The sequence below is a fragment of the Podarcis muralis genome, chromosome 9 (genome assembly GCF_964188315.1).
Source record: "Podarcis muralis chromosome 9, rPodMur119.hap1.1, whole genome shotgun sequence".
Lineage (NCBI taxonomy): Eukaryota > Metazoa > Chordata > Lepidosauria > Squamata > Lacertidae > Podarcis > Podarcis muralis.
In genome coordinates this window covers 59,263,459-59,276,190 of record NC_135663.1, presented here as the reverse complement: position 1 = coordinate 59,276,190, position 12,732 = coordinate 59,263,459, and the positions used below count along the sequence as shown (strand labels likewise).

The following is a 12,732-nucleotide window of genomic DNA, read 5'->3' as shown; positions in this document are numbered from 1 at the left end:
AGTTCATCTATCTTTTCATTCTTTTCTTTTAAGAATGCCTTCTCTTTTGTGATTGAAGTTCATTATGCAGTGTGACAAACTGTGGCTATTTGTCACTAATACTACTTTCAGGTACAGGCCACAGAGCTCCAGGGAGTTGGAAGGGGAATTAACATATGGAAGCGAAGCACGTAGAGTCAATATTCTGCTGGCATTGGAATGCGGGAGGAAAAAATGTGCCTGGTTTTAGGAAAGTTCTGATGGTAAATGTTTTCAAGCCCAACCTTCTCTCTTGAATTCTGGTCTGCCATTTTTATACCATGCAAGTAGAGACCACAGCCCATATCAGCAGTGCTCCTGTGCCCAAAGGAAGCTCAGCGCTTTAATGCAACATGGAACTTGTCATACAACTTTGAGATTGGGATGACTCCATGCCAGAGTCTGGGTACCAGCAAGGGGCGTTTCTCAATCATGTTCCTGTTGTAAAAAAGGAGAAAGCTCTGGTAGATGTTTGGGTTGCTATTGTTATGTGTACAAAGTGATGACCTACCATCCCGTGTGCCCCTGCCTCCAGCCAAAGTCCCATTAGAACGATACTACATCATGACTTGCTTTTCCTCCAGGGGCATTAGTAGGGTGCAATGACAGCTGCCAACCAGCTGCCACCGAAAGGAGTTTCATCACTACTAATGAAGAGGAAAAGTTGAGGAAGCTGCTGCCAATGGCCACCTCTTCTAAACTGAACCCATATCACTTTTTCCCACTCAGCCCAGTTTTAAGAATTCATTTTTTGCGCCTTTCATTCCAGTCATATCCCTTCATTACATTTTTTTTCTTTCAACATACACCACTCCCATTTTGGCAAACATCACACACACATACATACACACACACACACACACACACACACACACAGACACACCAGAGAGAGAGAGAGAGAGAGAGAGATTTCAGGGCCTATAGGGATTTTCAGTACCAGCAATCCAACCTTCCCATGGGATGGATGGAGGGGAGTACAGTTTCAGCGCAGTGAAAACCCCATGCAGAGGCAAGTGGAGGCTGTACAGTGGTACCTCGGGTTACATACGCTTCACGTTACATACGCTTCAGGTTACAGACTCCGCTAACCCAGAAATAGTGCTTCAGGTTAAGAACTTTGCTTCAGGATAAGAACAGAAATCGTGCTCCGGCGGCATGGCAGCAGCAAGAGGCCCCATTAGCTAAAGTGGTGCTTCAGGTTAAGAACAGTTTCAGGTTAAGAACGGACCTCCGGAACGAATTAAGTACTTAACCTGAGGTACCACTGTATGTCTGATCTGCATTCTTTTTGCTTGCCTAAACATTCCTCAGCTGTTCTGACTTGAAACGTAACCTCAATATCTTCCTTGAATCCCACTTGAGTTAAAGTTACAGTGGAGAAACGTAAGTTGTGCCTCATTTGTTTGTTTGCCTGAGGCAGGCAGGGGAAAACCCTGGTAGCTTCCCTATGCTAGCACTGGGTTAGGAATACATCCGAGCACAATTATCAAAAGAGCAGTTGCATGGGGACCATTCTCAAACCCAAGAGCAGGTGTGCTTGCAGAATAGTGGGTGTGGCGATCACACAGGGTCCCCGGACATTTGACGGTCTATTGACCCTGTGCCACCACTGTGATTGCTTTCTTCGCTACCACCAACCCGTTTCTCACAGGTACACATGGAGTCCAGACAGTTGTTAACATTAACAAATAATCAAGTTTATTTTTATAAGCATGAAAAAGCTTGTGGTTTCAGTTAATTTTTCTTGGCAGTTTCTTAATCTTAGTTTCTTTACTGACCCAATGTTCCTAACAACGTCAAACAACTATCTGACTCCACCTAACAGTTCCTCTCACTCTCTCACAACACAACTCAACCAGCCCACAGACTTCTCCTCCCTCTTCCTTCTCCAACTCCCAACTCTCCACTGACTTCCACACAACTCCAACTCTCACTCTAACTCCTCCTATCAGTTTCCACTGGCCAATCACGTCACACTCATTTAACCCTTTCCTTATGACCCACCTAGGACGCAAACGCCATAGTGGGGTATGAGCCAAATGTGGAATATTACAACTGTGCTTTTCCATGAAAAGTTTCTTCTTCTTCTTCTTCTTCTTCTTCTTCTTCTTCTTCTTCTGAATTATGCACATGAGCGAGCTTGCTTTTTATATTGGAACACACCCTGAAGCAGCCTAAAAAGAAACTATTTTTAAAAACTGAGATGTTGAGTATTTCTTGTCTGAGATCTACTCTCTGCCCCCCTGCTCTCTATTTCACTTTGCTCACATAATGTACTTATAAGCAGTAGGTTGCATTTAAGGACTTGGGATAATGAGGCAGTTTTAATAATCACGCTCTCCAGTTCCTTTCATTTATGACATCTGTTTAATTTGGTTGACCTAAAGTGTCCATGGTGAATTACGACCAAATGATTTGTTGTCTTTGCCTTGCTTCAAATTAGCCTGTGTAAAAAGTTGCAGTGCTGCTAATTGGATAAATCTTGACTATGTTCTTCATAGAAGATGCATTTGAAAAGCATTTGATTGTGCCTTCAGGGACTAGGCATAAAGCTGGCACAAAATTGTTTGGTTCAAGATTCCAATCTGTTTTTATTTCTTAAGGTATCTGTGCCATTTGTGTTTTTTCAGCAATGCAAGTCAATGACCCTGCGCTGCTAATTAAATGCCAACTATTTTTTAAAAAAGAAAACTTGCAAAATACAGACACATTAAATACACTGGATATTAAAAAAGCATACAAAGGATATCTAAGTCAAAACCTTCACCACCTTTGTTAGTACACAAAGTAGTTTTTCAGGTATAGCATCTAAAGTCCTGGGCTACATGTCCTGAATATTGACTTGTATAAAGAGCAGGTACAATTTACCCCATGACATGCCAGAGGGAGCTTATCATAATCTGTTTTGGGTTCAACAATAGTTTCCTTTCCAAATTGGTATTTGGGAAGCACAAGTCCAAATTTACCTTTTGTGCATAGAATAGTTTGCATGCCATTGGTCAATCCTGACCAAAATGTTCTTTCAAAGAGCAGGCTTTGACTTAAAGGTAAAGGGACCCCTGACCATTAGGTCCAGTCATGGCCGACTCGGGTTGCGGCGCTCATCTCGCTTTATTGGCCGAGGGAGCCGGCGTACAGCTTCCAGGTCATGTGGCCAGCATGACTAAGCCGCTTCTGGAAAACCAGAGCAGCGCACGGAAACGCTGTTTACCTTCCCGCCGGAGCGGTACCTATTTATCTACTTGCACTGGCGTGCTTTCGAACTGCTAGGTTGGCAGGAGCAGGGATCGAGCAACTGGAGCTCACCCCGTTGCGGGGATTCGAACCGCCAACCTTCTGATCGGCAAGTCCTAGGCTCTGTGGTTTAACCCACAGTGCCACCCGCATCCCTAGGCTTTGACTTAGATCACAAATATTTCAATTTTAGAGGTCAAGTGCATGAACAGGAAATTATAACCCAATTGCACAATTTTGTTAGCATTGAGAAATCTATTAAAAAATATGAGGACCAAATAGTGACTACTATTGCTGCTTCTTTTTCTTTGCCCGTCAGTTGAAAACTAGAGTTGTTAGAAATGTTAACAGGATCCCCAAGTTGCTTAGAAATAATACTCAGATAGATATGGAGACATGTTATACAATTCACTGAATTAATCTGTGTGTGTGTGTGTGTGTGTGTGTGTGTGTTTGTAGTGGTATACGTATATTTTGTGGTAAGAGCTTTTTTCTAAAAGATTGCCATCTCTGTGATACAATAGAGGTTTTGTTGTTTTTGTACTAATTATGCCTGCTTCCTCAGCATTGCTAATTTTCGTACAAAGGCAGGTCAGACAGGCAAGCCACAGGCAAATCATCTTTGCATAGTTCTCTGTCCTGGGGGAGGACAGATAATGTGGAGAGTTTCTTATTCTAATTAAACTTAATCAAAGTATGTTATATTTGAATGAAAAAAATCACAGCTAAAAATGGAAAGAGTATTAAATATTGGACTTCTGCTGTTTTCAGATTACTATCTTTGTCATTTGGAGGAGACTAGACTCTTGACATCAAGTAATTTATTTAATGATGCTCTCAAACCCTGCCAGAAAACTACCTCACAAGTTTCAGTTTATGGACAAACTACGCATAACAGATGCAGCTCATTTGTTGAAGCTTCAGTCTTCCTCCCCAAATACATATAAAGCAATTACAAATTTTAGACAAAAAGTATGGGGTTGGCTTACAACAGAAAGATCCCAAGAACAAAAAAGAATTAGAATTGTTTATATAAATATGATGGGGGGGGGGGGAAATGCCACCTCAATTTACAAATAAGCAGATACCTGCAATCTAACAAATAAATCTGCGTGTTCTTCTCTTGAGCTTTCATTACACTAGTGGGGAAGCTCTGGTCCTAATAAGGCATGGCAGGCTTCTCCATTTGGCCTGCAAGGCCTTTGGGGCAAGCCACGGCCACCTGCCCATCACCTGATGTCATACGGCAGGCATCCCCAAACTCCACCCTCCAGCTGTTTTGGGACTACAACTCCCATCATCCCTAGCTAACAGGACCAGTGGTCAGGGATGATGGGAACTGTAGTTCCAAAACAGTTGGAGGGCCAAGTTTGGGGATGCCTGTCATATGGTGTCAAACATGGGATTGGTAAAGCTGCAGTTTCAAAGGTATACTTGGGAATGCAATCTAAACCTTCGAATCTGCTCCTATAGCACCACAATAGACCCATGGCTGCCAAGGAAATATTGGGAATGTGTGACTGCTTATTTGCACCTATGCATTTAATTCGATATTGTTTGAATTTGGTGCTTTGCTCTGTTTTACCTTTTTCAGCATGGAAAGGAACTGAATTAATAGAGCACTGAATTCAAGCCACTGTGTATTGGCACTTCAAATAATGTATTGGATATGGTCAGAGGGGTAACTCCTGATATCTCAAACAACCCCTGAAAAATAGTAAATAATTGACTTGTGCTCACACACCCCACCGCCCCCACCCCCACCTTGTTTGTAGTTCTTGTGAAACATGTCAAGGCGAAACCTACTCATCTGCCTTTTCATTTTGCCAGATATATGTGAAGCTCATTCATTTTCCTGCAGGAGAGAAGCAGAAGTTTCCACTTCACATGTTATACAAAGGGAAGACAGTGTGAATTGCATATTGTCTGTTGGTGCTATTTTGTCACATTATTGCTACCCTAAAAAGCAATGGGTGGTATCCAACTAAACAAGGGTGCTTAGCAGTGCAGTGGAATTTCCTTATCCTCTCTTATACCCACAATGCACTGCGGAACCTGTAAATCTCTTCTGGAGTATTCCCCAACCCTCTGGGGCAGATTTCCTCAGGGTGGAGAAAGAGGAAAGGGATTCCACTGCACAGCCAAAAATCCTTGTATAAGTGGAACCGTTTAGTTGGCTACCACCCAATGTATCTGCACAAAGATACAGTGGTACCTCGGGTTACATACGCTTCAGGTTACAGACTCTGCTAACCCAGAAATAGTACCTTGGATTAAGAACTTTGCTTCAGGATGAGAACAGAAATTGTGCTCCGGCAGCACGGCAGCAGCAGCAGTCCCCATTAGCTAAAGTGGTGCTTCAGGTTAAGAACAGTTTCAGGTTAAGAACGGACCTCCGGAACGAATTAAGTACTTAACCCGAGGTACCACTGTAGCATCAAGTTTTGTGCATATAATCTTGCATACTTTCTTAGTCACAATGTGCATCTTAACTGTGACTTCTGTAGAGCTTTATCTCTCTCCACTGAATTCTGGATCAAGCCCCCATAGTGTTGTTATCAGCTGCAATCAGCAGCTTTACACTAATCATTTGTAATCACTAGTTTTTGCTCCTGATGATAAATATTCTTTTTTTAAAAAAACATTCTGAATTACCCTGACCAACACTTTATTTTCCTCCGTTTTCTCCCCAGGAGTCACAACTGTGCTAACAATGACAACTTTAAGCATCAGTGCTCGAAATTCACTGCCCAAAGTAGCCTATGCCACAGCTATGGACTGGTTTATTGCTGTTTGTTATGCATTTGTATTCTCTGCCTTGATAGAATTTGCCACTGTAAATTACTTCACAAAAAGAGGATGGGCGTGGGATGGGAAAAGCGTAGTCAACGATAAGGTGAGTGATAAAGAAACGTGCTTAAAGTTCCTTCCAGTTCTAAGAAATCAATTTAGTAGCATCTACAGCTGATAGCTTTCTATTACTGAAAAATAATTGAAGTCTTAAAACCAATATAAAGGCAGAGCAGATTGACGCAGGAGAGGAAAGGAAAAGAAGCTGACAGTTTGAGCACACACTTCAGCAGAAATTAAATTGTACATATGGAGTCCCCTCCATCTGCTTCATCTTGGAGAAACAAATATTGTCCCAAGGCTGCCTACAAATTAAACAATAGCCCATTTGTGCCTGTTAAATATCCAAAATAATCTTAGGCAGCATTTCATTATCTTCGTCAGTTTGTTGCACGAAAATGGATGAGGCCAAAGCTACTTTCCTATGATGAACGTTAATCAGGATTAATGAAACCCAACACCTCATATTTCAGTCCCACATTTATGCTGTTATGTGAGAAACCTGGTACTTGCTGTTTTAGCTTAAACACTTCTCTGGTGTGTTTGGTTCTTTTTTTATAAAAATAAATAAAAATAAATGTTATTTCTGAAAACTGCCCCGAGAGAGGTTTTTTGCCCTGAAAAGCTGCATAAAAATATCAAAATAATTAGTTCACATTGGAGCTAGTTTCAAACCAGTTAGTGGTAGAAAGTCAGCAGTTTTACTCTTATTTTACTCCATTTTAATCTGCAAAACTGCATTAAACCCTACTTAAGAGCCCTGTTCCAGCTCCCCACTTTTCACTTCACCACAGAAAATAGGGATCTTCTTCATGGGGGCTATTTTTCCCTGAGCGACGCAAATAAATTACTTATTTATTATAGTTGTTTACCATACTTCTCCCAAGAAGCTAGGGCAATATAATGTGAATATTCTGTGGGGCAGAAGATAGGGGCCTATAGTCATCCTTTTCTTCAACTCTCAGAGCTGAAGGCAGGACTTTGCCCAAGATGTTCTAATCACCACACCAACCAGGTAAAGGGTGTGTGTGTGTGTGTGTTTTGTTGTTGTTGTTTTGCCAACTTGTTGCTCAACCTGCTAGTTTGCTACATACATGTCTCATGTGAAAGTAGAATTTACGTGTAGATTAAATTTGCAGGCTTAAGGAATCCGATTGCACTGAACATCAGAGACGTTCTAAGATTAGGAACATCACAAAGGTCTTCTGGGTATGTCCCATAATACCCATGGATCACAAAAGATGGAAATTGGAAATCTTCATTGGATATTTTGCAAGATGTATTAGCATTTAAAACAGCAACTCAACTGTTAGAGACAATAGATATTTTTTATTGGGGATGGTTCCTCCCCCCAGCCCTATATAGCCTTATGTTTGAGCATAAGCATTAGCTCACAAAAATCTTTGGGGGGGGGGGGGGAGATTCTGAAGTTTCCAAAGGAACACTGGAACATTATGAGAACATATATTTATTGACCGTACAGTCAGATTCCTTGCAACATCTGTCTCCCTCCTAAGCCTATTAGGATTTTGCATCCCTTATACAAGGCATCATTTTCTATTCTGTCCTGTATTTGTCAGTGGCAACTCGCCGAATTTCTCAATTGATTCTGTTGATGTGTATTATTTGTGTGTTGGGGAGAAGAGAAAGATTGGAACGATTACCAAGAGGCTTGCTGAATCTAGGCACACATTGCAGCCGATGTGGGAATTACACATGCTCCACATTATTAGAGCAAATACCTGAGAACAGAGTTGCTATGTATCAACAAGACCTGAAGGTATGCTAAGGTAGTCTAAGAAGGCAGGTGAAATTTGGATGTATCCCCACTCAGCTATACATTTGCACAGAGGAAAGAGAAAGCCTGGTCACCATAATTCCAGTTTCTACAAAACCTGCTTTCACGTATGCATTGGGCGAGATTTTCAGAGGAAAACAACTGCCAGACTTTTAGAAGACATCTGAAGGCAGCCCTGTTTAGGGAAGCTTTGAATGTTTAATAGATTATTGTATTTTCATATTCTGTTGGAAGCCGCCCAGAGTGGTTGGCGAAACCCAGCCAGATGGGCGGGATATAAATAATAAATTATTATTATTATTATTATTATTATTATTATTATTATTATTATTATTATTATTTGTGCCTGTGCAATGTTGCAGTGTATACATGCCCCTGAAAAGGAGTTTACAGTATTTCATACACCCAGGGGGAGGGGGAGGACTCAAGCAAGGGTAAGTAAAACTACTAGCCACCATTGTGACATAATGCAAGTGCCATGATTGGGTAATCAAATGCCATTTTTGTTCCCCCTCAGAAAAAAGAAAAGGCATCGGTTATTAAGAAAAACAACGCCTATGCAGTGGCAGTTGCCAATTATGCACCAAATATCACGAAGGACTCTGTTCTCCCGACAATCTCCAAGAGCGCTACCACAACAGAACCCAACAAAGCCAAGCCGGAAGCCAAGCCACAGGAAGCAAAGAAAACCTTCAACAGTGTTAGTAAAATTGACAGGATGTCGAGAATAGTTTTTCCAGTCTTATTTGGTACTTTCAACCTAGTGTACTGGGCAACATATCTAAACAGGGAACCTGTCTTACATGGGTTTTAGGAGCAAACCTTAACTTTATGCTGAGGGCGTATAACATCATTATAATCAGATTGTTTTCCTATGTACAGTACGACTAATAACTGCTAACCCGTGAACCGAGATGTACAGAATGTATATAGGTATCATGTCCATTTATCTCCAAAGGAGGTGCACAGAGTTTATTCATGGGATCTGTAAACAGATGGCACCCATGGCAAATATAGCCCGCTCTCCTATCCGTGTGAGTTCTCCTAAACTGGTATTCAAATAATGCTGAATTATATCCATACAACCGCATATGGTCCTACATAACTATTTAGTAACACTATTTTTTTAATTTAAAGTTTAAGATATTTTTCTATAAAATGACTGATTCTACTTTAATGCAAAGAAACTATCATTTAAAAGAGAAGGGTTTTTTTATAAGAAGTAACCTTAATTTCTTACGGTAGCAGTGCCCATGTAAATATTACAGGTGTGTGGTGAGCTCAAGTATTCTCTTATTCGCAACCATTATGAATGCAAGATATATGTAAAGGCTATTGGAATGTCAGGGTTAAGCACCTCTTTACTTTTGAGTCAAGCGCTGAAGTTGCTGATTAACAGATCTGTGGTGCGGTCAGCACTCTGCCCCTGAAGCAAAAGGATTGGGTGCTTGGGCAGGTCTCACAAGAAAAGTTAAGTTTCCAGCCTAGCCCCAATGCTGGATTCACATCAATCATTGTAGCAAAAGTGTTTTTTCTTTCTTTCTGTCCAGTGCTAAAGTGTTTTATAAAAGCAGTTGTGCAATGTGGGGGGAGGGATATCGGGGGCAAGGGAATTGATGCTGAGCCAACCTCTCCGTGCCACACTGTGGTAGAAGTTGACAACATACTTTAAAAAAAATAAAAAGTGATGATACACCAAAGTAAACAACACAAACTTGCTTGCTCCTAGTGGAAAACATTGGCCAATATTCATTCAGTCCTTAATAGTTCTTCTAGCTGTTAAGAGTTCCTTGATTTGGGCCCAGGAGGGGTGGGTCATATGGCTCTTTTTCAATATGAAAAAAAAAGAATCATATGAAAAAAACATGTTTAGGGGCAGTGTTCATTAATAACAATGACTTCATACATTATTTTCTTGGCTAATCACAGATGTTTTCTATGGTGAGCTTTACAGGCACTTCCTTACATAGCATTGCATGGGCTGTTTTGGCTCTGATATATTCAGGTAGATATAGCAAGAAAGGGATGCTTGTCTGGCAAGTGGTACAGAACAATCAAAGTAGGATATTTCTTTTTTGCTGTAGTTGCACAGAGAAGCAGAACTTATTCCCAAATAAACATTCAGGGTCAGGGGTGTAAATAGTGCACAGTAAGGTGAGATCAGGTATTAGAGCTGTTGTTTTGTAATTCGTTGATATGCAGAAGGAGAGCTAGTCTCCTAAATAAATTGCAAACTCTGGATCTTTCAGATGAGCAGTCCTAGGGCTGGTTCACATGTTACTACACCTGGTTGCTGTGCAGTTGACTACTTGCAGCTGAATGTACAAATGGAATCCATTGATTCAAAGCTTGCCCACCTACATGCAGAAGCTGTCTTCTGCTCATGGAGGGGCTGTTTGGCACTGTGCCCCGGAGCGTCGTATGAGAAAAGCAAAACTGGACCCAAATACGTTCTTCCATTTGTGCAAGCTCTTGTAGTAGCAGAAACTTGAAAGCTGCTATAAAACCTACCTGTTGATGGCACTAGGAAAATAACTGTGCAAATATTTGCAGGTTGACACAAGTGAGAGCTTATCTACACTTACCTTTCCTCCACTGCTGTTTGTTGCACTCGGCTTTAAAGAGCGGATTTATGCTCCGGGGTGGGGAGAAAAGAGCTCTCAGACATGAAACTTTGGAACTGTCCCTGGAAAGGGCGGAGCAAAAGTTGTGTGGATAAGCCCTGGCTGTTTTAATTCTGCTTATGGGTCTTTGGATTCAATCCGTTTGTTTGAGGCGATAGTGAGAAATGTTATAGCTGTGTTTTATATCGGCAGTGACCGTGCATTCACAAAGGCAAGTCATTCGTCCAGACGTGCTCCCACAAAAAATTCCAGGGACCCAGTACAGGTGGGAACACTTTTTTGCAAATGGTTCAATCTGCTCTTTGAAATCTCACAAAGAGCAACATTCCAGATTCTTAGCTGTAGGTTTACAAGGTTACCTAGTAACATATTGCACATAGTAGCCATTCACGAGACAATTTTAAGTATTAATCCCGTCTTGTGAATTGAAGCTTTTATAAATTAAAGAGAAGAAGAAAAAGCCAAATGTCCAGAAAAAAAGCTTTCAGATACTCTTCAGGGTTTAAGCATATTGGTAATATAAAACTTCTGTGTACAACTTTTCTGAAGTACAGTTTCCATGAAATCTGCCTTAAAAGGTTAACTTCATGTATCCATAGCAGCCACTGGAAACCGTTCTTTGGGATTTCGTTTTCATGAGGGGGTCCTCATGATTAAAGATTATTGCTGCTTTTGTAAATTGCAAGCTCACACTTTGCTGGCATAAATTTACAATGACTTTATATATTAGAAATAATTTTGCTAAGAGGAGGTCTTTTTTTTTTTAAGAAAAGAAAATCCAGTGCATTATCAATACTTAAATGCAAACGGAAACAAAACTGGAGCCTCTGTTTGCAAATTTTGTATAATATTTAATATTGATCCATTAACTATTTCTCATGAAACCTTTGCAAATATTCCTTATACCCCCCCCCCAAAAAAGGCCCTGTAAATCATACTACCATAAATAATTGTGTACTGTATTTAGATTTTAATAATACATTTGGCCAGTCAAAGGTATTTTGATTCACGTACATATTAGCAGTTATTAGTTGACCTTAAAAAAAGATCCACCTTTCTGATGGTGTCTTTATAGTAGAAGCATATGTAGTCGTATAGTGTCATTTATTGCAGTTTTGTACAGTACTTGAGTATAGTGCATAACTAGATATTGCAAAGTTTAACAACACTGTTTAAATATTTCTAAAACAATTTTAAATTACCTTAAGAGGTGGAAACACACATGCACAAAATCAAACGATATTTCCATTTGCTGTTTTATTTTCTGTATTGTTTCATTTTCCTTTAACATGGTTATGGTCTTTACTCTGCATGAGAAATATTGATGGCAAGGTCACAAATGCATTTTATTGGTTAGAACATTGAGGTAAAATAGATCTTCTGAGATTAATAGTTCCATCCTTTACATGTAAACTCAGAAGTAACCCCACTGAGTTCAGCAGGACTTACTCCAAAGGTGACCATGTGTAGGGTTGCAGCCAAAATCAGGTAAGATACTTAACACAATGAGAATAGGTTGAAAGGATAGAACATTACCTTCCCCATAATGTATACATTTGATCCCCTCTAATCAATTCATCCTCTTCAGTAACAGTAGTTGGGGAAAATGAGCACTTTATTTGAAACATTAAAATAGAAAAAAAATTCCTTATTTTCATACCTATTTATATATAACGTAGATCTGTGTAGTACAGAAATGTGTGATAAAGTTGTGCAAGGTTTGAAGGCAAGCAATAAAAAAAAGTTATTCATGGTACAGTTATACATATCTTTAAAAAATGTTTTATTTGTAAAATATAAATATACCCTTTGATGCTACATTTTCCAGGTACAAATAAATATATAAATATGTACATATGTAAAGCACTTGTAAATACTAGTAATATAGACAATTTTATTCAATTTTATCTTTGATTTTGGCAAAGGGCTCTGACAGCATGACTTTAAAGCAAGGCCCATCTAATCAGTTCTTGTCCTGTTTAAACATTACATTCTTGGGAGAATTCTCAATCTGTATTAATATCAGGTATATACAAGCCCACTGCTGCTTGTCGGGGGAAGAAAATAACTACCATATTTTGTTGGCTGTGACAACTCTCTTTTTGGCTACCCAATTCAGATTTCATTCCAAGGGTGGACCAGGTGGTTAGAGACACGATTTACCCAAGTAATATGATAACAGTCCAGTTCATTTGTTGCTTTCTTCCC

General features: G+C 40.0%; 1 protein-coding gene across 3 annotated transcripts in view; it reads left to right on the top strand.

Annotated features, from left to right (window-relative positions):
• Positions 1-11,693, top strand: part of GABRA2 (gamma-aminobutyric acid type A receptor subunit alpha2) — a 76,085-nt gene extending 64,392 nt beyond the window's left edge. For all 3 annotated transcript variants that reach the window (XM_077934329.1, XM_077934330.1, XM_077934328.1), the window contains 2 exons: positions 5,946-6,148; positions 8,418-11,693. In XM_077934329.1, the coding sequence (XP_077790455.1) occupies positions 5,946-6,148; positions 8,418-8,714 (500 nt within the window). In that variant the 3' untranslated portion in view covers positions 8,715-11,693. The remainder of the gene's footprint in view (positions 1-5,945; positions 6,149-8,417) is intronic.
• Positions 11,694-12,732: the final 1,039 nt, after the last annotated feature.